This window comes from Heteronotia binoei, chromosome 2 (assembly GCF_032191835.1).
Source record: "Heteronotia binoei isolate CCM8104 ecotype False Entrance Well chromosome 2, APGP_CSIRO_Hbin_v1, whole genome shotgun sequence".
NCBI lineage: Eukaryota > Metazoa > Chordata > Lepidosauria > Squamata > Gekkonidae > Heteronotia > Heteronotia binoei.
Window position 1 is genome coordinate 124,092,135 of NC_083224.1, and position 26,377 is coordinate 124,118,511.

General features: G+C 42.3%; 1 protein-coding gene across 5 annotated transcripts in view; it reads left to right on the forward strand.

The window, feature by feature from the left end:
• The window catches only part of DNAJC6 (DnaJ heat shock protein family (Hsp40) member C6), a 96,371-nt gene that overhangs the window by 55,047 nt on the left and 14,947 nt on the right, over window positions 1-26,377 (forward strand). For 2 of the 5 annotated variants that reach the window (XM_060231963.1, XM_060231959.1), the window contains 11 exons: window positions 7,994-8,116; window positions 10,808-10,941; window positions 11,410-11,604; window positions 12,138-12,255; window positions 13,624-13,703; window positions 14,991-15,184; window positions 15,299-15,379; window positions 17,636-18,082; window positions 19,865-20,017; window positions 25,248-25,319; window positions 26,064-26,198. In XM_060231963.1, coding sequence (XP_060087946.1) covers window positions 7,994-8,116; window positions 10,808-10,941; window positions 11,410-11,604; window positions 12,138-12,255; window positions 13,624-13,703; window positions 14,991-15,184; window positions 15,299-15,379; window positions 17,636-18,082; window positions 19,865-20,017; window positions 25,248-25,319; window positions 26,064-26,198 — 1,732 coding nt within the window. The remainder of the gene's footprint in view (window positions 1-7,993; window positions 8,117-10,807; window positions 10,942-11,409; window positions 11,605-12,137; window positions 12,256-13,623; window positions 13,704-14,990; window positions 15,185-15,298; window positions 15,380-17,635; window positions 18,083-19,864; window positions 20,018-25,247; window positions 25,320-26,063; window positions 26,199-26,377) is intronic. The other 3 variants (XM_060231960.1, XM_060231961.1, XM_060231962.1) reach the window with 3 other exon arrangements.

The window sequence follows — 26,377 nt, forward strand, 5'->3', positions numbered from 1 at the left end:
CCATTCTCATGCAGAGGGATGGGGAGGGGAAGCTGCGACCCTGCGCCTACATCTCCCAGAAATTTTCAGACGAACAACGAAATTGGTCAGTCTGGGACAAAGAGACGTTCGCTGTCATGTTCGCTCTGAAAATCTGGAGATCCTGGTTAGAGGGGGCCAAGGTGCCGTTCGAAGTGTGGACTGACCACAAAAACTTAGAGGCATTGACAGGGAAGCGCAAGCTCAGTGAAAAGCAGATTAGGTGGGCCGGGTTCTTCTCCAAATTCGACTTCACCCTGAGGCACATCCTGGGGACAAGAAATTTCTTGGCAGATGCGCTCTCGCGACTCCTGCAACACGAGAGTCAGAAAGAGGAAGTGGTGGACTCCCTGATCCCGCCGTCCCAAGTGGCGGCCATGGTCACCACCCGTTCCCAAAAGAAAAGAGAGCTGGAGGGAATCAGCCGGGAGCGCATCGCCCTAGAAACTGAGAGGGAGGGAAGTGGGCGCCCCGAAGGGGTGCAGAAGGGGAAGGACGGGCTGTGGTACAAAGGAGAAAAGCTTTACATCCCGGAGTGCTTGAGGAGGGAGATATTACAACTCTGTCATTCTTCCAAACTGGCAGGGCACTTTGGCTATGTAAAAACTCTGCACCTGGTAAACCGACAATTCTGGTGGCCGTCCCTACGGAAGGACGTGTCAGGGTTCGTCACGGGCTTCCCTGTGTGCATAATGGCCAAACGGAGGGGGGGAAAGCCGCCCGGACTCCTACAACCGCTAGAAACGGCAAAACGACCCTGGGCGGTGGTGTCCATGGACTTCATAGTGGAACTTCCCCCCTCCCGGGGGAAGACAGTCATCCTAGTAGTAGTGGACACCTTTTCTAAACAAGCGCACTTCATCCCCTGCCCCCAATTGCCCACGGCAAAGAAACTAGCGGCCCTGTTTTTTGATCACGTGATAAAATTACACTCATTTCCCGACAAGGTCATTAGCGACCGCGGGCCACAGTTCGTTGCCACCTTCTGGTGGGAGTTCTGCAAATTAGTAGGAATTGAGCAAGGGTTGAGTTCAGCTTACCACCCCCAGATGGACGGACAGACGGAAAGGGTGAACGGGGTGCTGGAGCAATACCTAAGATGTTTTGTGAACCAACGCCAGTCTGATTGGGTAGATTTGCTCCCCTCTGCCGAATATTGCTATAACAACAGTGTGCAGAGCTCCACCAAAGCCTCCCCCTTCTCCACAGTGTTCGGCTATGAGGGGAAGCCGATCCCTCTGCTGCCTGGAGGGAACAGCCAGGGGGCCCCCTCGGCTTTTGAACAATGGTGGCAGGGGCCGAGTAACAGTTGGCCAACCATCAAGGAAAACTTAGAGGCAGCGAAAGAATCTTACAAAAAGCAGTACGACAAATCGCACGCCCCAGCTGGGGAGTTCAAAGTAGGGGATTCCGTGTTCCTGTCGACCAAAAATCTGCCCCTCATCCAGCCCTCCAGGAAGCTGGCTTACAAATTCCTGGGGCCCTTCCGAATTAAAAGAGTGATCAATCCAGTAACTGTGGAACTAGACTTGCTGCCCGCTTTGGGTAAAATCCACCCTGTGTTTCATTGCAGCTTGCTCCGCCGGGACCCCGGGCCGTCGAGTTGGCATCCTCCCCCATCAGGGGCCCTCACTGCCCTGCCGGTCGACCGCTGCCTCACCAGCCAAGAAGCCGGGGATTGTAAAACAACCCAGCCTCCTCCGCAGCCACGCGCCGTGGAGGGGGCTTAGGGGGGGCAGTATGTCAAGTCTGCTATAATTTCTGTGTGTAGCTAAGTTACTTCTTTGGTTCAGGAAAAGGATCCTGGGTGAAACCACACTGTATGCCAATGCTGCTAGCTCGAACTCTCCTCTCCCCCCTCCCACCCTTTGTTATGTAGCAGTGCTTTGAAATGGGAATATGGGAACAAGATTGTATAGCCTTCTCAGAGGAATGTGGGGGAAGCTGGTGCCAAGAAGACCCTCAAGGCCGACTCAGAGAACAAAACAGTAACATCAATGTGTGAATGTGCCCTGCATAGAGTGCCCCTCCCTTAAGAATCCTTTTGATGTATACCTTATATGATTGCTTTGTTTGTATACTCGCCAGCCTTTCAACTTCGTTCTATAGTCCAACAACATGTTACAATAAACTAGAAACTTTTATCAAGAAGGTCTCGTTATTGAAACATCAGACTTGACATTGGTGAGGCCTAACCAGAACAGAGTAAAGCAAGACTATCACTTCATGTTATCTGAACACTATGCTTCTGTTGATACAGCCCCAAATTGAATTTGCCTTTTTAGCTCCTGCATCACTCTGCTGACTCATGTTCAGTGTAGGGTCCATTAAGACCTCTAGATCCTTTTCTCACATACTACTGCCAAGACAAGCCTCTCCCATCCTACAATTATGCATTTGATTTTTCTTACCTAAATGCAGAACTTTACATTTATCCCCATTAAAATTCATTTATTTGTTTTAGCCTAGTTTTCTAGCCTGTGAAGATAATCTGGTATCCTAACTCTGTCTTCTACTGTATTTGCTACCCATCCCAATTTAGTATCACCTGCAAATTTAATAAGCATTCCCTCTATTCCTTCATCCAAACCATTTATGAAGCTATTAAACAAGCCTCCAAAGGTGGGATACCTGTTAGGGTTCTGAAATGGGAGAAGTCAGTCACAGTATGGAATTTGTTCTCCTCCTTGAGTGTTAGTACTAAGTGCCCTCTCTGTGCTTTTCTTCCCACCCAAGTGCCTTGCTGTTTGTATGAGAGCTCAAGGGAGAGGCAGAGGGGAAAAGAAGCTGGGAAACAAAAGGAGTCCCATGCTGTGTGTCCTAACTACTGAATTGCTGACTTTTTGTGTGTGTGTGTGGGGGGGGAGCTTGAGTTTTAAGTTCAATTGGTGACTATAGGTCATGCCTTGTTTTTTATTGGTGTAACTTTCAGCCTCTGGCAGGGGACATTCCCAAGCTGAAAAGACTCAGGAAGTCAATTAACTCTGGCCATGTGCCCCAAACCCCCCACAACTATGCCAGCACAGGGGCCCAAGCCTCAGTTGTGCCAACAAGCCTCTGCCAGCACCTGAGAGTGATGGAGTGGTGCTGGGGGCCTGCACCATCACAACTGGCCTTTATACTGGTGTATCTTGGACATCCCCGTAGCACAGAGTGGTAAGCTGCAGTACTGCAGTCCAAGCTCTGCTCACAACCTGAGTTCAATCTCAGCAGAAGCTGGGTTCAGGTATCCAGCTCAAGTTTGACTCAACCTTCCATCCTTCTGAGGTTGGTAAAATGAGTACTCAGCTTGCTGGGGGGAAAGTATAGACGACTGGGGAAGGCAATGGCAAACCACCCCATAAAAAGTCTGCCAAGAAAATGTAATGATGTGGCATCATCCCATGGGTTGGTAATGGCTTGGTGCTTGTACCGGAGACTACCTTTACCTTTTTTTCTTGGACATACACTGACACATAGGTCAGTTGGGTCCCTAGGTGCTTTCTCTCCCCTCCCCTTAGAATTGTGCTGTTATAGATAGTTTCAAATGTAGTGATTTGTTTAGCAATAGTTTCCAGTTAGCTGCTTTGAGAACCAGTTAAAAAATATTTAGTCATATTGACAGTCACTGCTGGTTTTAGGATTGCACAGTACACTATTTAGACTAGGGGTTCCCAGATTTTTTGAACCTGTGAAAAAACCAACCAACAACTGTGTACAACAACCAATAAAAGAAAAAATATGAAGTCTCTTCTCTATTGTCTCTGTTTGTTTTACAACACTAACAAATACATTGTGTACTGAAATATCTCACAAAGGAAAAGGATCCACCAAGCTCCAAATGTCCAGAGGATGCTCAATCCTTTACCTTTCTTATTCAGTTCACTGTGGTATCCAAATTCCATAGGTGGTGCCTAATGAAGATGTGATTAAGTGGTCTTCGTTGACATCAAAAGGAAAAGTGTAGCAGATTGGCGCTTTGAGGAAGCATTCTAATGCAAAATGTGATCTAAAAGTCAACGGACACGTAAAGGAAATTTATCTTTGGAGCCTGGATTTGTATGGAATTTGGATACCACAGCAAACTGAATAAGAAAGGTAAAGGACTGAGCATCCTCTGGACATTTGGAGCTTGGTGGATCCTTTTCCTTTGTGAGATATTTGTATACTGTGTATTTGGTATTGTTGTGAAACAAACAGAGACAACAGAGAAAAGACTTCATATTTTTCTTTTATTAGTTGTACACAGTTGTTCATTTTTTCCCCTGTTATATACTGTGTTGCCACTTTGTTGGATACTTTTTGAACCTGTGGGAATCTCTGGAATTCTGAGGGCATCTCTGGAATGCCACCCCATAATGGCTTGTGCAAAAAGGTAGAGCCAAGTACCTGCCTCTTGACTTTACAGAAGAATTACAGATGGGGAATAAAAAGAAATACAGGAAAACTCAAGGGAGAAGCAGAGGGGAAAAGAAGCTGGGGAACAAAAAGCCTGAAGGGTGAATGCAACCACAATCCCCAGTGTTTACTAGTCCCTTTGATCCTCCAGTGGCTGTGGCTGCTATTTCAGCCATGGAAATCCTTTTCATTAGTATGAGGGCAGCCAATAATACCCTGCCTTACAATTAGGGTTGCCAAGTCCAATTCAAGAAATATCTGGGGACTTTGGGGGTGGAGCCAGGAGACATTGGGGGTGGAGCCAGGAGCAAGGTTGAGACAAGCATAATTGAACTCCAAAGGGAGTTCTGGCCATCACATTTAAAGGGACCGCATACCTATTAAATGCCTTCCTTCTATTGGAAATAATGGATAGGAGCACCTACTTTGGGGGCTCATAGAATTAGACTCCCTGGTCCAATCGTTTTGAAACTTGGAGGGCATTTTGGAGAGAGGTACTGGACATTATGCTGACAATTTGGTGCCTCTATCTCAAAATACAGCCCCCCCCAGAGCTTCAGATACCCATGGATCAATTCTCCATTTTACTCTATGGAAATTGGCCTTCATAGTAGATAATGGAGTGTCCAGCAGACTCCCCCCCCCCCACTTTTTGATGACCCTGAAGTAGGGGGAGGGCCTCCAAAGTGGGAGATCCCCTGCCAACACCTGGGGATTGGCAACCCTATTTACAATGACCCCATCCATTTTCTGAAAAGCTCAGTGGGGAACTGGGGGAAGTAGTGGGAAATCCTGATCTAGACTAATTATATATGTTGGAGGGCAACAGTGGGAGGACTTCTGGTGGCACCTGGTTTTGGCCACTGCGTGACACAGAGTGTTGGACTGGATGGGCCATTGACCTGATCCAACATAGCTTCTTTTATGTTCTTATGTACATGCAATCTCATTAATTTTAAAGCTAGGAAGAGAAAAAACCAGAAACTGTTCCATGGACTCTGCCTTTTTACATCCTATACCGCTATGACAGAAAAAAGTTCAATTTTTTTAATACAGTGTTCTCTACAAGTCCATTCTGTACCCCTGGTCACTGTCAGGATAAGCTGGCACCTAAACAGTGTTTTCATTTTATAAACTAGCCATGTTCCAGTGGCAATTCTGGGAATGTGGATTTCAAAGAAATTATCTGCCTTTTTGTTTGATTTGGCTATTATTTGTTTAAATCTGTTGCTGTTGGTTTTAATGTCTGGTCTGATTTGTACAATTGGGAACTGTTGTGAGTGCTTGTCAGAAAAAAAGGGGGGGAGTATTTAAAAACCATTTGTTTCATCTAGTTTGGATGCAACAAATTGCAGTTTCTTACAAAACAACCTTGGCTCATAGTCTGAAGGCTACTTCTAAGATCGAGTTGCCAGCTCTGGGTTGGGAAATGCCTGGAAATTTAGGGGGTGGATCCTGGGGAGGGCGGGGTTTGGAGGAGGAACCTCAGAGTTCCCACTGAAGCTGCCATCTCTCCAAGGGAGCTCTTATCTATTATCTGGAGATCTGTTGTAATCCTGGGAGATCTCCAGACCAATGTTCCCTCTAAGCTGCAGAGCAAAAATTCTACTTTGCAAAAATTCTACTTTGTGAATTACTGGTATTAAAGTTGTGAGCTACTGCATAAATTATTGTGCTCTGGGGTTATCCTTCCTGAGCTAAGACAGGAATGGTGAAAATCTGTGAGCTAGCTCACACTAACTCAGCTTGGAGGGAACATTGCTTCAGACTCCACCTGGAGGCTGGCAACCATGTTCTCAGACTGAACAAACCCTGGAATGTCTAAATGCAGTCATGCTGTGATTAAAGTTTAGAACCAGATCAGCACTTCAATGTATTTCACTTCAACTTTTATCTTCTTGTCTGTAATTACCTGTGTGTTTTGATGCAGTATCTCCATCTTTATTTAATATAAATTCTTTTAATGTTTTGTACAAGCTTGGGACTGTACATATTGCAAGACTCAGACCTATGAATGCCCTGTAGTGTTACTGACCTATCAGGAGTAAGATCCAAATAGGCAGCCGTGTTGGTCTGAAGTAGTCGAACAAAACAGGAGTCAATTGCACCTTTAAGACCAACTTAGTTTTATTCAGAACGTAAGCTTTTGTGTGCATGCATACTTCTTTGGACGAGGAATGAGGTACAGTAAGCAGAGTCACATATAGCTGGTGGGGTTTGGAATGCCAAGTAGTAAAAAGTTAAAAACCAATAGCAGAATAGTGAAATTAACAAATTCAGAAAACCTTTTGGTGGTTGAGGAGGCAGGCCATTTTGAGAAGAGAAAAACTGCACCTTAATCAACAAATTTGGATTTGGAAGGCTATTGGAAAAAGGATTTTGGGATTTTTGCTTCTGCTTTGGTGCATGGCTGAACAAGGAATTCTGACTAAGAAGTGTAAGGTGACACCAAAAGATAAATTGTGGACAAAAGGGCTGCCTCGAATACAATTTGGAAGCAGAAATTAAAGGAACTTAAAAGTTTTTAATCCTTGGGAAGAAGGACTCTGGAATCTGGGTTTTTTGTTTTCTTTTTTCTTCTCCTGGTGAATAAGTAAACATGTAACTATAAACAATGAACAGATGTTAAACGTTAAAAGAATAAGAGAGATCTCGAAAAAGTGACGTTACTGAGTCTAACTAACATAACTCTGTGTAGTAGATGTACTGACAGTTTGCCTATTTAGTGAGATTGCTTCTAATGATGTGAAAATAGGATCAATGGTGAAAAGGCAGATAGCATAACTGCTGCAGAATTTGATAGACTTGGTAGTTTAGCAGATTTGCTTTTAATACATTAGCAGGAGAAATGATTTAGACATGTTCTGACATGTTACTGTCTTATGGTTTCCCACACTAATTCAACCCAGATCAAAGGTTTTCAGAATTTGTTAATTTTACTATTTTGCTATTGGTTTTTAATTTTGTACCACTTGGCATTCCAAACCCCACCAGCTATATGTGACTCTGCTTACTGTACCTCATTCCTCATCCAAAGAAGTGTGCATGCACACGAAAGCTTACGTTCTGAATAAAACTAAGTTGGTCGTAAAGGTACAAGTGACTCCTGTTTTGTTCTACTATCAGGAGTAAGTTTAAGGAATGCTCCAGATACCTTTATGCCAACAGAAATTGGAGAGGTCAGAAACTATGTCTGAGAACATGCACTGCATAATATAATATAAAGAAACTGGTGGCAGCTAAAGACTTTAAGGTGTGGTCTGGAAAACAGATTTGCACAGAATATGGAATAACCCATGTGGTAACAGCAGGAGTGGTTCCATGAACAGTAACAGACATTCTAGTCTGGATGGGAATATATTTGGAGCTCTTTTGTCTTCGGTATTTCTTCACAAATATTTACAAAAGTGATGTTTGGGCCACTGTAAATCTTGTACAAAGCTGTGTTTCTGCACCTCTTAATTTTGGAAGGTTCAGTTTATATTAATTTGAGGAGAGGTGGAATATAAACGAGAAAATAAATAAAAATACATTAAAAAGACAACTGAAATGCTATGTGAAATTTCAGATCTGCCTATGTTTGCATTATCATTTTTAGGTATCTGAATGTAGTTGGCCTATTAGACAAGCACCAAGCCTCCATAACCTCTATGCTGTGTGTAAGAACATGCACAACTGGTTGCAACAGAACCCCAAAAATGTTTGTGTCATCCACTGCATGGTAAGTCAGCCAGTAAGGATTTTTGATAAATGGTTGGTTAAAAAAAAAGGGCAAACCCCCCCCCCCCCCCAGTCTTGCTCTGGAAGAATAGAGAATTAAAAACATGCATTTAAAAATCCTCAAAATAACTTCATAAAGAAGAAGTTGCTAAAAATCTATTGATGTGCAACACCAATAATATGAAGAATAAAAATGTAGTTCTTCAGACTATGTACTATTACTCTGTATTATGATAATAATGTTACCTACATTGCAATTTCAATGATGATGATGATAACTTCTGGTCGTACTCTGGATGATGTGTGCCCTGTTGACTTCAGGTGTTGGCAGTGATAGAAAGGGGAAGGAAGATACCTTGAACTATGGAATGGGACTGCAGTTGATTTCCCGGTATCTGGCTAATGTTTAAACCCTACTATTTGGGGATCACATTTTTGGGATCCAAGATCACTGCAGATAGTGACTGTAGCCATGAAATTAAAAGACGTTTGCTCCTTGGGAGGACAGCTATGGCGAACCTGGGCAGTATAATAAAAAGTAGACATCACCTTGCCAACAAAAGTCTGTATAGTCAAAATGATGGTATTCCGAGTAGTAATGTATGGCTGTGAGAGCTGGACCATAAGGAAGGCCAAGCGCAGAAGAATAGATACTTTTGAGCTGTGGTGCTGGAGAAGAATCTTGAGAGTCCCTTGGACTGCAAGAAGGTCAAATCAGTCAGTCCTAAGGGAAATCAACCCCGATTGCTCCCTGGAAGGCCAGATGCTGAAGCTCAAATACTTTGGCCACCAAATGCAAAAGGAGCACTCACTGCAGAAGATCCTGATCTGGGAAAGACAGAAGGTAAAAGAAGAAGGGGATGGCAAAAGATGAAATGGCTGGACAGCATTACTGATGTAACTAACACAAATTTGAGCAGAGTTCGGATTATGATGGAAGGCAGGAGGGCCTGGCATGACTTTGTCCATGGGGTCGCAAAGAGTTGGACTTGACTGTGCGACTGAACAACAAAAAATTTGGGGATCAAAGAAATGTTAAATGAGTTCTGGTTGATATGCATAAATGTGCATATGCATTCCAACAGTTGTAGAGAATGTAGCATATGTTGCTTGAGAATGAGAAATGATTCTCTGTTAGCTCCAATGAGGTATTCACTTTTGCAAATACTTGGATTAAATATGGGCTGCTTGAGTCATTTGAAGACCTTTTTAAAAAAATGATTGATTTTATATATTTTGGCTGTGATCACACATACTAAATAATGCATTTTCAATCCACTATCAATGCACTTTCCAACTGGATTTTGCCATTTCACACCGTAAAATCCAGTTGGAAAGTGCATTATTTAGTGTGTGATTGCAGTCTTTATTAACTAAATTTTCAAGCTCTGTAAATAACTTGATAGTATCATACTTCTATATGCTCTGATGTCAAAAGCAAGTAGGGCAAAGCAAGTGAAGACCAATAGCAGCCTTGTCTTTTAATGACATAACTCAGTTCACTGACTTCAAGGTACATCTAATGAAATTGAATGCTGCTTTATAGACTACAGCCTCCATATGGAGAGTCTTTAAAAACTGCTTATGTGAGGCAGTGCTACATGCTGGAGCTGCAGTGTTGATAAACTTCATAAGCTTAATCTGCCCATTCAGCTGCATGGAAAGTCTCCACAGTACTTCCAACAATCACCAGGGTGATACAATTGTCAGTGTGTGGGTTCTTCCTTCTGATTGGACTGGAACATGAAGTAGTAGGCTTAAAAATGTTATAGCTTCCATGTGGAATGTTGGCATCCAGAATTTGTTGTTAATTACCTTCAGGGCTTTTTTGTAGAAAAAGCCCAGCAGGAACTTATTTGCATATTAGACCACACCACCTGACACCAAGCCGGCCAGAATTGCGTTCCTGTGCATTCCTGCTAAAAAAAAAGCCCTGATTATCTTCATACTGAAGCTGAAGCATACAAAGTGAACCTAAGAAGAAATGAGTGCAAGATGTTATGTTACATGCCAGATGGGGACACTACTGGGTTTTGCAATCAATTGTCCTTGTGTGGATTAGCTTCTTTTGGTCTTTAAATATGGAACAGAACATTTTTTGAAGCATCTGGTCAATTAATCTACCATGTGAAAACTTCAGGGAAGTGTTAGTCTGTTGCAGCAAAAATAAACAGACGTCTTGTGGCACCTTAAGGATTCTGAGTCTAGTGTTAGTTTTCATGAACTTTGTCAGATTCATTTATTAAATCCACACTAGGCTGGAATGCATATGTACGTATATACACACTCTCTTTCTGAAGAAAAAAAATAATGAATAGCAGAATCAAAGGTCATGAAATAGTTTGAAATACCATAAGACTCTGTCTTGTGAAACTGCATAACCTTTCTTTTCCACCTCTCATTTTAGAGAATGTTTAAACTACCAGCATTCAGCCAGTTATTTACTGCTGATTTAAGAGTCCAATTTTGTTTATATTTTCTTGGAAGAAAGCAACCTAAGAGCTTCAGATGTTGCTTAGGGAAGCTTCCCCACTTCCGCACCATACTTAATCTAGCTCAATACAGAAAAACTAGAAGTAGTTTAACCTTTTTATCTTCTTCCTCAAATCATACTATAAGCTTAAGGGAGGAAAAAAGCCCATTAGATGGCAAGAATTCTTCCTGATGGATGCTCTTGTGCTTTGTTTGACAGGATGGTCGTGTAGCATCAGCAATCCTGGTCAGTGCAATGTTCTGTTTCTGTCATCTCTTCTCTAATCCAGTCCCTGCCATTCAGTTGCTAAATTCAAAACGACCTGGAATAATACTTTGGCCATCTCACAGAAGGTATGGCATACACATTTCTTCTACTAATTATTACTTTGATCCCAATTTTAGCCAACTCTTCCCTTCCCTTTTCAGTATCAAAATTAAGATAATAAAATGGGTCATGTTGTTCAGATATGTAAATGATTGAGGGCAGATGTGCAGGATAAATAAAAGGATGGGGCTTTTATAAGTGCTTTCAGCTCAGGTGTCAACTGTCCCATTTTACCATGTGCTTTAAGGGTTTGGATTCCTAAAGCTGTGTTCCAGCACTCAGATCCTATGGAATTAGACTGGGAAAAATGTATAAATTCAGCTGTAGGGCTATTGTAGGCATGCTCCCTATGTTTGTGACATATGTAGAGGGGAAACTTAATCTGTTTGAGAACAATTGATTTGCTCAACTCTGATTAGCTAGCAGAGCAGGAAGAGTGGAAAGCAGTTCTGCAAACTGTCTTTTTGATAATTCTGATTTTTTTTTCATTGCAGATACATAGGATATGTTTGTGATTTAATAGCAGACAAGCCCTTTCAGCCTCATTGTAAGCCTCTAATCATTAAATCAGTGATTCTCAGCCCAGTGCCCTGTTTCAACAAACAAAGAAATGGCTGCCGGCCTTTCTGTGATATTCTGATTGGAGAAACCAGAATATTCACAACTTCTCAAGAATATGAAAGAATGAAGTAAGTTTCTATTATGTTGAGCTTAGAGCATTTTGTATGAACAGAATTTTGCTGTCAAGTGTGATCTTCATTATGGGCTATTTCAAACACAATACATTCTAGACTGATTGTATGAGATTTTGCTCAAACTGTATGGCTCACAGAATTTGTGAGTACCATCGGATATCTGTGCAGCAGTAGAACAGATGTATGTTGCACAGGAGAGTATACATTGTTTGCAAAGAACTGTCTAAACAAAGTGCTCTTTGTGGAATATGCAGTCCCTAGTAGTGGATTAAGCAAGAGAAAGGCCATTTAAACACAAAACTGAGAAAAGATACAGATTTGCATTTGTATTGTAATGTCTAGGTTAACCTTCAGATTGCAACAGCTCCCTGAATGGTAGAACTGTAAAATATATGAAGATACCAGTGTTTAAGTGGGTTCCTAAAGTAAGGAATAAAACTTCTGGAGTGGCACTTTTGTTCTATGTGGACTGTGTGTTAATTTTTCCCATGAATGTAACATGGTTTTTTTATTTTATTTTTCTTTAGGGAGTACCGTGTTCAAGAAGGGAAAGTTGTAATTCCGCTAGGAGTCACTGTCCATGGTGACGTAGTAATTTCTGTTCACCACATGCGATCAACCATTGGGGGACGACTTCAAGCTAAAGTATGACTTGGTCTATGTTTTGAAATGCACAAGCAAAATATGGTTGGATGGAATTGTTAGATGGTTTAAAAATACACTCATATTATAAGGGTTAGACTGTCATTCTTAATCAGAAGTAGGATCATTCTGTAATATTTATTTTATTTATTTAATTTCATTTGTATCCTATCTTTCTCCCTAATGGTGACTCAAAGTGGTTTATGTAATTCTCCTCTTCACTGTGTTATCCTCACAACAACCCTGTGAGGTAGGTTAGGCTGAAAGAGTGACTAGCCCAAGGTCATCCATTGAGCTTCCAGGACACAAGTGAGGATTTGAACCTGGGTCTTCCAGACACTAGTCGAACACTCTTAACCAGTACACCACACTGGCTGGAATTGATATGAGATTTTTCTGCTCTGTCACAAAATTTTAGAGAGTAGTAGTCATGATTTTGTGTGAAAGCTTCTAGTTAGATAAAGAAGCATCACCTGTTATCAGCTAGCTTGGAGCAAGGTTTGCTAGTTAGCTGAAAAAATATTCACAAAACTAGCTTGGTACCATCTGAGGCTGCAGCTTGGTTCAGATGTTTGGGCCACAGCAATAACAGGCATTGAAAGAGCATCTGCACATGACAGTGTACAGATGTGATCTGTCCCTTTGAAAAAAAATATGACCAATTTAATTTTGTGCTGATGCTGCAAGAAGAAAAAAGACCAGATTTTCTGTGTACATCTAGGTAATGAGATTTGTTATTTATTTGTGTTTGGGTCTTACTTGATTACAGACAGATCTAGCCAAAAGTGTCATAATCTTTTTGACTGTATTGAGATTATTTGTACAATAACTGTTATATGTGATTATGACAAACTATGGCTTGCATCCACCAGCTATTTCTGTGGATAGAAGGAATGGTCACCCACAGGGTAGGACTTTCCTGTAGCTCTAAATCCCCTCTGAAATGCTGCTTCTAGGGAAAAGAAACTTCATGAGGGGAGAAGTTGAAGGTCTGTAGCAGCAAGGGAAGATAGCAAAATTCTCCTGCCTTCCCGCCATAGAAATCTTTCTGAATCCAATCAATATTCACAAGTTTCCTGTTCCAGTTCTGGTCAAAAATATTTTATGATCTGATAAAGGCATGACATCTCTTAATTGATTCTAGACATTTTTAATCACAAGGTTAATAAAAGAGGCTGGCATAAAACTGTTAAAAAACACAAAAGTACAATTCAAAGGTGCAGCAACATTTGGACAAAAGTAAAAATTCCAGAAGTCACAATTAACTCAAGCCACCTTGTCTATAGACCAAGTTAAAATGAAGAAAAACTGTCTGGCTAATTCTTTACACATCTGAGCTTTTTAAAATCCTAATTTTGCTTTTGCTTCCAGATGTCAAACACACAAATATTCCAGATTCAGTTTCACACTGGATTCATAGCTCTGGGAACAACAGTTTTAAAATTTAATAAGTAAGTATCCTGCAAATGAGAGTAACAATGAAGTCAAGTGAGACATACTTAACTCCATGTAGTTGAATATCTTCACTGAATGATGCGGCTAACTTATCCAGGAATACCAATAGACATCACTACACTTTGGATGTATTTGTATTGTAAAGTTACTGAAATGTGTTTAAACCAAGATTAGCAGAAAATTTAGCATCCTCCAAATACTGAATTGTATTGGTATTCTTGTGGCTTGTTATGAAACATTGGTTCAGTCTATACACCTTCTTCTGAAGATGCAGGAAGAAAAACCTGCAAAGAACTGATTGTTTTGGATTTCTGGAGAAACTACCTAATAATGCTATAAAAAAAGTAATTAATGAATATTCTAAAATAAGTTATTGCTTTTAAAACATTAGGCATACCTCCCAGCCCCTCAAAACTGAAAGCTATCACTTGCTATTCCTGTCAGTAATCAAACAGAATGCCTCTTAAATTAGAGCTAAACACAGAGCTCATGGTGGGATGCTTGAATATTCCTTTTCCCATTCAGATTTGCTTTTGTTAAGGCTGAATTGCAAAGGGGAGGGAACATGATGTTTAAAGTGCAAGGAAGGACTATGGCTTAGTGGTAGAGCACATGCTTTTCATGAAGAAGGTTCCAGGTTCAATCTTTGGCATCCTGAGTTAAAGGAACTCTAGTAGAAGAGCTTAGGGAAGACATTTCTCTCCCTAAGAGCTGCTGGAAGGCATGGTAGTTGGTATTGATTGAGATAAATCAATTGACTTATATGGCAGCTTAATATATCCATATAAATCCCTTGGCCCTAAAATTAAATATTCACACAGGTTCAGCTGACTTGCTTCAGAAATTAGTAAGCAAGGTGCTTGCAAAATACTAGAAGAACAGGTAAAGGAGCCAAGTCAAGGAGTATGCACTCTGCCTTTCTGGATCAGATGGCTAGCATGAATCAGCCTCTGTATGTACAAAAGCCTTGTACATACTTTCATAGAGACTTTCAGCTAACTGAAGAGTTCCTTTCGTGTTCTCCCAGAAGTCATGCCATAGCAGTTGCATTGTTTTTCTCCTTTGCTACTAGAAGAATAATCCAGGAATTGCCAAGAGGGTGAATAGTTAGATGATGGTGGGTGCAGCAGCAAGGCTACGGAGTCTCTGAATAGCTGAAGCAGTTGTTGGAGCACTTGTCAGTAGAAGGCACATGGGCTGGTTCATAAGATTTGATTTCAATAGTTCATCAAATTGTTTAGTTTAATTAATTTTAACTTGGAGAACTTTTTGTTGGTGTTTAGACCTGAACTGGATGCATGTGACTCTCCAGAGAAATATCCCCAGCTGTTTCATGTGATAGTGGAGATAGAAATAGAATCTGCTGATAGACAGACTGACCTTACTCCTCCATGGGAGAACTTCACAACAAAAGACATCAACCCAAGCATACTTTTCTCTTCTCACCAGGAACAGCAAGATACCCTTGTCATGGCAGGTACAAATTATGCTGCTGTTCTGTATAATTTTGGGTTTTCATGCCAGTATAAAATGTGATTGCTTTGCATCTTTTCTTACCTGTTAGTATGTTTTGACTCTTTGTAATTTATAGGTAGAAGTCCTGGAGATGCATCACAAGATAACCTAAAGACTGCTGGACAAGGTGCATTCTTGTCATCTCTCAGTTGGCAAGGTACATAGAATTTCAAGCTACGAGTAACTCATTTTTCACAGCAGACAAATCCTATTGTTGTTATGCTTTACCTCTGACATCTCATTGCTTGTCTACATTCTATGAATTGGCAATGATTTATTCAGAGACACATAAATCATACATTTCATTGTAGGAAGGAACTGACCAGCACCTGCACAAGCCTGGCTTTTATCATGGCCACTTCACTCCAAAAAACTTTGGAGATCTGGCCAACCTCTGAGGCTAGGCAGATTTTGTTCTAATCCTTGTTGCAGTCAGGGCTTTTTTTGAGCCAGAACTCACAGGAACAGAGTTCGTGCTAGGGTGAAGAGTGTTTCAGCTGGCTCAAAGAGCATTCCGGCAGGCTTGGAGAGAAGTCAAGCACTTAGGGGACTGCCCTCTCCAAGCCTGCTTTCGCCAATAATTTAGCTTGGAGAAAGCAGGCACTTAGGAAGACTGCTAAATGCCTGCCTTCTAGGCTTGCCAATCCCCAGGTTCCAGTTTTGGAGACCCCTCCCCTCCTCCAGCCAGCTGGCCTGCAGGGAAAGCCCCAGCCCCAACAGCCTCCATGAGCCTTCCATGCTAGAAGCAGCCTGGGAAGCACTTCGTTTTTAGAAGGTGTGTGTGCCTTTAAGCATGTGTGTGCCTTTAAACTCCTGCCTGGCTGAACAGGGGCAGGGGAAGCTGGCAGAACAACATGTCTGCTCCCAGTGAACTCTGAAGCTGTGAGTAAGAAAGAGCAACTAGCCCAATCCTTCCATTTGTTTTATATTCTTTTTCAGAAGGTGTTTGCACTGTAAAATAGAGTAAATAGTAAACTGGAACCTTTGGTTTCCCTGTGTTAGTCTGAAGAATTTGTTTGAAACTTGGTTACATTCAACAACTCTCCTGTGTGCGTGTTGTATTTATTTGGCTGCTCTCTGTGTTGTGGCTTAATTCCTTGAGCTATCCTCAAGTTTCTTCTATATGGTTTATTTTTGATATTATTAGTATTTTTATTGTCTTCCCTCTTCAGAGTTCTTTCCACAGACCTTTGTGTCACTCTGCTTTAAATGGTTCTTAATACTTAAGATGATTTCATTTGAATTGAACATGTTTATTTCCACCTTTGTCACAGTCATTACTCTATGTTTCTTTCATTTGCTTTGGGGAGGGAGGAGTCAAACAACCATTTGGATGATTTGTAGTCTGCTTGTGAACGTTCTCTCTTTTAAATGTTATATTTAGATATCTCCTTTAGAACCCTTTTACTTACTGAGTGAGCTTCCTATTAGTAGTCAGCCTTTGAAAACAGTTTCAAATATTTAAATAACTGTTCTAGAAATATTAATTTCTCCCCTCAGGTTTCTTTTTTTCATATACATTTGTGTTTTCCACCGGTATGAGTGCCTTATGATTTCTTTTCCTTTTGCACCCTTAGAAGCTCTTTGATCCCAAAAGCTCACTGATTCCAGAATCTTGAGCAGCAGAAGACACTTATTTTATTTTTTTTATGCAAGTGCTAAAAGGACTGAGACAGATTCCACAATTGCTAGAGTGTTCTTAGGATCCCTATCACTTAGCCAAAGAACCAGGTTTTCTGGAATAGTGGGGGTGGGGGGAGGTTCTGATTTTAAATGAAACATTTTCCCCTTTGTATACTTTTGCTTTGTAATTAATTTCCCATCTTTTGAAGGTATATGAAAAACCCTTCTATGTTAGCTTCCTTTATTCCTCAGAGCATGTTCAGAAATTTAAACGCATACAGTCCTGAGTTTCCTCTGTTTAAAAAATCATCAGCATGGCAACCTCTGGTAACTTGTGTTGGAAAATGTTTTAAAGCTAAGGTATGTGTGGTGTTTGTCTGCTGGAGTGACTATAGTGTCTTTACTCTCTCTAGAACTTCCAGTATCAATCACCAGAAACTCTATGGGGTGGGTGTGGCTGAATGAGACCCTTCTGGTGATGTCAGGGGTATGTGGCCTAATATGCTAATGAGTTCCTGTTGGGCTTTTTCTACAAAAAAAGCCCTAGTTGCAGTCTTATAAAAACAGTCTTTGGGAAATTGCTGACTATCAGTCCCCAGTCCCATATTTTGAGAATTTCATTTTCTGTTACACATTAAAAAATACACTTTTGATGAAAATGTATTAAGTATTGTCTCTACCTGATTTATGTTGATTCCACATATGACTTGTAAAAAGGGTTTATTTCCTTTCTATGTACTATCAGAAAATCAAAGGAACTATTAGCTAATTTTAAGATTTGACCACTTAGATCAAAAATTGGAAAGAAGCAGTTCTCATCCCAGCTCTGAAGATCGGGCAGCCCTGGTACATGAAGAAAGTGAGCAGTCTGATGATGAACTCTTATCCCTTTCCAGTCAGCACAGTAACACAAGCACGGACAAACTCCATGGGCCACCAAAGCACAGCAAAAAGCAACAAGAGCCACCAGGTCCACCACCTCCTGAAGATGTTGACCTTTTGGGTTTGGATGGTAGCCCTATGAACAAAAACTTCCCAGCAGCTTCCACTGCACCCCCTACCAACTCAGACTTGTTGAATGATCTGTTTGGAGCTACTCATTCTGGAGGCACAAGTCAAGGAGGTCAGTCAGCTGTTGAAGATGTCTTTCAGATGGGTGGGACTGGATCTGCACACTCCACTCCACGGCGGTCTGCAACATCTGCATCCCCATCTTTGTCCCCAAGAATAGGAGAAGGTAAAAATTTCCATCTGTGGTACCTGATTTTCTTCTCTCTTAAATCTTAATCATTTCTATGTTATGGCTGCTAGAACTGGGATCCAGATCAAAAGGGAGACAGAGTGGTAAAGCTGCAGTACTGCAGTCCGAACTCTCCGCTCACAACCTGAGTTTGATCCTGGTGGAAGCTGGGTTCAAGTAGCTGGCTCAAGGTTGACTCAGCCTTCCATCCTTCCAAAGTTGGTAAAATGAGTACCCAGCTTGCTGGGGGGAAAGTGTAGATGACTGGGGAAGGCACTGGCAAACCACCCCGTAATGTGTCTGCTGTGAAAATGTTGTGAAAGCAACATCACCCCAGAGTCAGAAATGACTGGTACTTGCACAGGGGACTACCATTACCTTTTTTTATACAACCAAAATTTCTAAAACTGGTGCTGGAAGTGTTGTTATTCTGTGGCTATTAACATTTAACTATTTGTATGAATAAGCAACTTCAGGGCTGAAATAAACCATAAACTCATGATGTCTTGAATGATTCTGATAACTCTGTTTCTGTAAGAACTGTGACCAGAAAGAAAATCCCTAGTGCTATTCAAATGGCTGCACACGCTCTTCAGAACATAGCTACTAGTTAAAATACTTAGCTGAGCTCCAGCCCAGTAATGTTTGCTGAGGAGCCAGTGCATGTTAAAACTGCCATGGGTGCATGCTAATGTCCCTGCTTTTTAGGGTCTGCTCAGCATTCCTGCTCAGCATTCAACAGCAGAGTGCCCTTCCTGTCCTTTAGCCTGCCAGATGCTTTTCTCCTAACCATACCAATACTTCATTAAATTTGTGATAAATCTGTATTACTGATACATGCACCCTCAGCTGCTGGAGTATTAGAACATGATACCACTACACCTTCGCCAGAGATTAGGCAGTGGCTTTTTTCAGGGCAATCCTACACAGATTACTTAGAAGCAAGTCCTTCAGTGTGCTTCCTCCAAGGTAGATATGCATAGGGCTGTAGCCTTAGCTTCTCTGTCTTTCAATATGATTTCCCCGTCGTCTTCTAGCTTTTTTACAACCAGGGTGTTTCTAAGCTTGTGACTTCTTCACAACTAGGCTGTTGTGTTGCCTTCTAAAAAGTTATTTAATGTAAAAAAGAAGAAATGCTAATTGAAGGAGATTCTCCAGGTTATTGTACTAATGTCATTTATGTACATAACCAATCAAGAAAACTGAATAAACAAGGAAGGTGCTCATAAAAAGAAACAAAACCTACTAATGTAAGTATGAAGGAGATTTTTTTAGTATCTCAGTACCATTTTAAGAGGTATACTCTTGTAATCTCATTGACTAATATAATTCTCTTTGGCAGTGCATAGTAATAGTTGCATAATCTTGGTGAGTTTGTCAGGCTTTTCTAGTGAGGATGAAAGGAAGGTATTTCCTCTGTTGATTTCTTGTTTGGTCCTCCTAGTGGATGAGTCAGAATGTAAACATAGTCTTATAAACTTCCAGCTCCAAAGTACTCTGGAGAAGGTTGTCATTTTGTTTTCAGCCACTTTTGCGTTTCCTTTCTGAAGATGAAAGTAAAATGTGAAAAAACCTGCATGTGACTCTCTCTTCCATAATATTTGTCTTGGCATAACTGTAAATGCTGCTTAAGCAGATTATGTTATATTATATGTACAAGGAGACATAAAACTATTAGCAATAATATAGGATCATTCTAGAACAAAAAAATGTAGCCTAATACTGCAATTCTGACTATAAACAAACAGGATGCATTTTTTTAAAAAACTATTCTTTTAGCAGCTGCTTTTGACCCATTTGGAGGAAGCCCTAAGCAACCTGCCCCTGATCTTCTAGGGTCTTTCCTTGGTTCATCAAATGCTGCTGCTGATCCTTTTCTTCAGACAGCCAGAAGTCCTTCACCCACAGTGCAAGGGGATCCTTTTAACCTGGGTAAGCAAGATCTAAACTATGTCCTTGAACAGGTCTGGTGCTAGGGGTTCTGCAGCCCCAGGCAGAACTCTGCACCTAGGGTTGCCAAGTCCAATTCAAGAAATATCAGGGGACTTTGGGGGTGGAACCAGGAGACTTTGGGGGTGGAGCCAGGAGACATTGGGGGAGGAGCCAGGAACAAGGGTGTGACAAGCATAATTGAACTCCAGGGGAGTTCTGGCCATCACATTGAAAGGGACAGCACACCTTTTTAAAATGTCTTCCTTCCATAGGAAATAATGAAGGATAGGGGCGCCTTCTTTTGGGGCTCATAGAATTGGACCCCCTGGTCCAATCATTTTGAAACTTGGGGGGTACTTTGGGGAGAGGCACTAGATACTATACTGAAAATTTGGTGCCTCTACCTCAAAACACAGCTCCCCCAGAGCCCCTGAAACCTCAAGATCAATTTCCCATTATACCCTATGAGAATCGATCTCCACATAGGGAATAATGAAGTGCTCAGCAGATGTTTCCCTCCCCCCCCCCGCCCTCCCCATTTTCTGGCGACTCTGAAGTGAGGGATTGGCCTCTCTACTCATGAGTTGCAGTCAACTTCTTCCAAGTAACACAGACACCCTATCCCAAGAGGAAGCTTTTCCAATTGGAGACTAAAGCCTCTGGAGGGGGAAAGTCACATGGTGGCTTTGGGGGCAGGGCTTCCCCCGCCGGCCAGCTGACTGGGGGCAGGAAGAAGCCTGGGAAAGTGGAAAACCCCCGCTGGGACCTGGGGATTGGCAAGCCTTACCTGAACCCCCGCCCCCAGACTCTAATTGTGACATCATCGCTCTAAAGGTGCCGTCATTGTAATGGCACGCTTTTCCCAGCCATCTCCCTCTGAAGCGGGGGAGAGGGCAGGGCAGCTCCCTCTTAAGCAGGGGTGAGGGCTGTGCAGCGGCTGTGTCCTTCTTCCTTCTCACCAAATTGAGGTAAAGGAAGAAGGACACAGGAAGCTGCTACCTAGCCAGCTCCCTCTGAAGTGGGGGAGAGGGCTGGGCAAAGGGCGGGCCAAGCGTTCTTGCTCGGCCTGCCCCTTGCCCAGATCTCTCCCTTGTCTTGCCCAGCCCTCTCCTTCCTTCTTCCTTCACCCATGGCTGCTCTCCCCCACTTCAGAAAGAGCTGGCTGGGCAGCGGCTGCTTATCTGAAGCGGCATGAGTGGAGATGGGGAAGGGTCAGGCAGGTGGAAGGGGAGATTCTTGAAATTAGAAGTTAGATGCAACAAGCCACACCTTCCTGATTGTAAGTTTAAGAATGCACAACTGTTCCTTGGTTAGCTCTTTCCTTGTCATGGTAGGCTTCACCTCACATTTCTCTAGCAGTCACTACAGCCATCTCCCTCCCTCCTCTCCACAGGGCTGGTGCGTGGGAGTCTGCCAACTAGGCGGCTGCTTAGGGCTCCACCTGACCATGGGGTGCTAGGAGGCGCCCCCTCTCCTCACGTGCTGTGCCCCGAAGTTGCCCCGCTGCCTTCCGGACATCACTGAGGCTTCCCAAGGCTCAGGAAGCCTCAGCAAAGTCAGGGACATGGCAGTGAGTGCACTCAGAGCCTTTCTTGCCCCAAAGTCGCCCTGCTGCCTTCCGGACATCACTGAGGCTTCCCGAGGCTCAGGAAGTCTCAGCGAAGTCAGGGGCAGGGCAGCGAGAGCGCTCAGAGCCCAGCTCTGAGCACGCCTGCTGCCTTCCGACCTTGCCGAGGCTTCCTGAGGCTCAGGAAGCCTTGGCAAAGCAGGGGTGGGCATGGTAGCAAGTGCGCCCGCAGCCCCTGTTCAGCTCTTTCCAAAGTGGAAGAGGGTAGCTGGGCAGAGTGCCTGCCAGGCATTGTTTCTTTATCCGAGCGATCAGAGTGAAGCAACAACATGCCCCCTGCCCAGCAGCCCTGTCCTGCTTTGTAGGGAGCTCAGAAGATGCCACAGCAGGTGTTGTTTCTTCGCTTCAAGCAAAAAACAATGTCCTCCTCAGTCCCTGCTTAGCTCCCTATAAAGTGGGACAGGGCTGCTGGGCAGGGGGGGCACTGCACGCCATCATGATGATGTCACTTATGTGCGATTAGACACTGCGGGGGCACTGGTGCAGGGTTCTGCCTTGGGCGGCAGAAACCCTAGCACCTCTCTACTACCTTATCCCCCTTCCCATCTCTTCTTCTGGCAGCTTCTGGTTTCCCCCCACCTCTCTGATACACCCTTCCCTCCTCTACCTTGCTTTTTTTGCCTTACCTTTTTATTTTTAAAAAAATATTTTATTTCAATAGAAAAACATACAACCAAACTATAAAACATAGTAGCCAAGAATGCCATCAACACTGTTATAAACCCTAAATTCACAGTTACTAACCATCTAGCTTTAGTTGCATCAAGGGAATTATATCCTTATCGCACAAAAACTCTAAAACTGGTTTCCATGTTTCATCATACTCTGATAAGGGAACTACCACACAAGAGTCCCCCAAAAATGGATTATGCATAATCCTGCCCATCAAAAATTGTTCCCAGAGTTTCTGGTACCATTGTCAAAGTAAGGAACTTGTGGGGGATTTCCGATTCCTGGCAATAACCAAGTGAGCAGAAGCAACCAATGTTGAGACAGAAATTTTGATGGTTTTATCTATCAGTGAATCAGCCCAAAAATCCAATAATAATTCCGGGGAACAGGGCAATGGAAGACCCACCATGTTGGAAATCTCTTTATGAACCTCCCTCCAAAAATTCTGAACAATATGGCATTCGCATCACATATGTAAGGTATCACCTTCCTGCTTACAAGAACAGGCCTTACCTGTTCCTCCCTCTCCAGCTTCACTCTTCTAATCCCATCCCATTTTATACCTTTCAGTTTATTTCCCCCTCCCCCAGTATAGGTACTAACCGAGGCTGAGAATTCTTAGCAAAGTTGGAAAGTAAGATCTGCACTGTTTAAACTTTAAACAAATATGTCTTTACTTGTAAGCATGTTTCAACAAATATTATTTCCTTGTCTGTTTTCACTGATGGGCAATAATCAAACGGAGTGGGATGGGTTCATCCGTTTAGGGAAGAAACAAAGTATTGACAGGATCTTTTTTAGTCTGTTCTTGATTCTATACTAAATTTAGATGTTTATAGTTTTAAATGACATTTTTAAAAATAATACAATCATATTGCCTCCTACTTCCTATTATCTGGATTCTTATGAACTAATGCCTAATAAAGGTATCAGTGAAGTAATTACATACACTTCTGAGTCAATGTCCGTAGGACTATGCTGCAGAATGGCCTACACCCAACCACACATTCTGAAGACTCAAGGGCTGTTCAGTTTCTGTTAGAAGATGCAGTTTCTGCTGATCCCCTCCCCACTTCCCACTGCAGGCCCTACTTTGCTGTTCATGATCTTCTTTCCTGGAACAAAAATGGGGGAATTGACAGAAATCACATACCCTCTCTCAAAAACTTGTGCCCTTAAGTCTTTGAAAATACATGGTTGGAAGCAGGCCAGTATTTTAAATTATAGTGCTTATCTTATAAAATTTCAGTGTGCTTTAAAAAAGGTTATTCCACTTCAGATCTCTAAATATTTCATTAAAATTTCCTCATTTTAAAAATACATATTAAATTTACTAATTTTGGCAGATAACTTCAATATATTTGCTTTCTGGATGACAGGCCAAGAATATTCAGGCCAAGAAGAGTGTGCATAACTTATCTAACCAAGGTACACAATGTTTTAATACACAAGGTACACAATTATTTTAATATAATACGCAGGGCTTTTTTGTAGCAAGAACTCCTTTGCATATTAGGCTACACACTCCTGATGTAGCCAATCCTCCAAGAGCTTACAGAGCTCATAGTACAGGGCCTACTGTAAGGTCCAGGAGGATTGGCTACATCAGGGGTGTATGGCCTAATATGCAAAGGAGTCCCTTGCTACAAAAGAAGCCCTGATAATACGTATACATTTGCTTGCACATGTGAGATTCCTGCCTCTGCTAAGGAAAACAGAGGGAAACAACCAGGGCTTTCTTTGAGCAGGAATGCAGTTCTGGCTGGCATGGGGTGTGTGGCCTAATATACAAATGAGTTTTTCCTGGGCGGCCAAAAAAGTGCTGGAAACAACTCTTCAACCCCTGCAGTGTTTCTTAGTGGTTAGAGTGGTAGGCTAGGACAAATAGGTTTGAATCCCAGCTCTGCCAAGGAAGATTCCCAAGTAGGGTTGCCAATCCCCAGGTGGGGGCAGGGGATCCCCCGGTTTGGAGGCCTTCCCCCCGCTTCAGAGTTGTCAGAAAGCGGGGGGAGGGGAGGGAAATGTCTGCTGGGAACTCTGTTATACCCTATGGAGATTTATTCCCATAGAAAATCATGGAGAATTGATCTGCGGGTATCTGGGGCTCTGGCGGGGAGCTGTTTTTTGGGGTAGAGGCACCAAATTTTCAGTATAGCATCTAGTGCCTCTCCCCAAAATACCCCCCAAGTTTCAAAACGATTGGACGAGGGGGTCCAATTCTATGAGCCCCAAAAGAAGGTGCCCCTATCCATTATTTCCTATGGAAGGAATTGAAAAGATGTGCTGTCCCTTTAAATGTGATGGCCAGAACTCTCTTTGGAGTTCAATGATGCTTGTCACAGCCTTGATCTTGGCTCCACCCCTAATATCTCCTGGCTCCACCCCCAAAGTCCCCAGATATTTCTTGAATTGGACTTGGCAACCCTATTCCCAAAGGACCTTGCCAGTCACATAGCCTATGTAAGAAGAAGAAGACTGCAGATTTATATCCTGCCCTTCTCTCTGAATCAGAGACTCAAAGCGGCTTACAATCTCCTATATCTTCTCCCCCCACAACAGACACCCTGTGAGGTAGGTGGGACTGAGAGGGCTCTTACAGCAGCTGCTCTTTCAAGGACAACTCCTGCAATAGCTATGGCTAACCCAAGGCCATTCCAGCAGCTGTAAGTGGAGGAGTGGGGAGTCAAACACAGTTCTCCCAGATAAGAGTCCGTACACTTAACCACTACACCAAACTGGGTCTTTGGCTACATCAAACTGCCTTTGGCTTCCTGTTTTGGAGAAAGGTGGGGTAGAAATGAAGTAAATAAGAGAAAAGAAAAAAAATCCATGATTTCATTTCAAGACCCAAATTATTTTCTAATAATTGTTAATGGTTTTCACTTGGGGGGGAAAACCCCTCCTGTTATTAAGCAATGGCCTTTTGTTTAGCTCCTTCTAGTACACCAGCTGTTTCCATTCAACCAGATGTTTCAAGTGACTGGGACTGGCCAGGAAAATCAGGTTTGTCTAAAATATTGTTTTTATCTTGTACGCTTTCTTTTTCAAAAGCAGTTTTGCTAGGGGAGTGTATACTAATTATCTTGGATATTGACTGAGTTATTTCATTTGTCAAAGTGACTTTATAAGGGACATGTGTGATGAGGTGATAAAAACACTATATACAGCAAAAAATGGTCTAAAGTTGGTTTTTTAAAAAAATTGAATATACGTTAGCACCAAGTAGCTTGTACCTTGAAAACAAAACACTATGGGGGGGGGGGGGGACTGCTCAGATGTTGCAAAAATCCTAATGAACTGTAAAACACTTTCACAGGGATTTCCATGTACTTCTTTGAGTATGCCTAAGTACGTCTAATGGTTTCTCTGCTACTAAATTGGCACACAGCCCAGTGTGGCTAGCTACATTTACACAAGTGTAGAAAGCCGCTTCATAGAACATGTGGAAAGCATGGTATATGAGCAAAGTTAGTGTCTTTTAGTGCTTGTTCACTTTATGGCAAGATCTAATGAGAAGCTTAAGGGATTACCGTCCCAATGTGTTTTTTGCCAACAATTGCTTAAGTGGGTACTGGAAAATGGTCAACGCTCCTTGTTAAACGCATTTCCAGTGTGAGCATGTCAAGTGGTTTCTCTCAAAATTACAACTTTGAGCTATTTTGTGTATATGTTGAATTCATTCATGCAAAAAACAATTATGCCAGTTTTATTTCTGTAAGTTATTCTCCCCCCCCCTTTTTTTCTTAGGAAGCCTAGGTAGGGGGAGCAAATCAGCTGCTACAAGCCCCACAGGATCAGTACATGGCACTCCAACACATCAAACCAAACCACAAACGCTTGATCCTTTTGCTGACTTGGGAGCACTGGGAGCAAACTTAGCAGGTGAGGATAAACATAGTACATATGCTTACTAGATCCTGAGTGGAACAAGTAGCCAAAAACTTGGTTAATCAGAAATGCATTTCATGCAGAACAGTAAAGAGTGACTAGTGAATTGCACAATGGTACAACTAACTACTCATCTGCTTCCACAATCTACAAATGCACATAATTATTCTCTA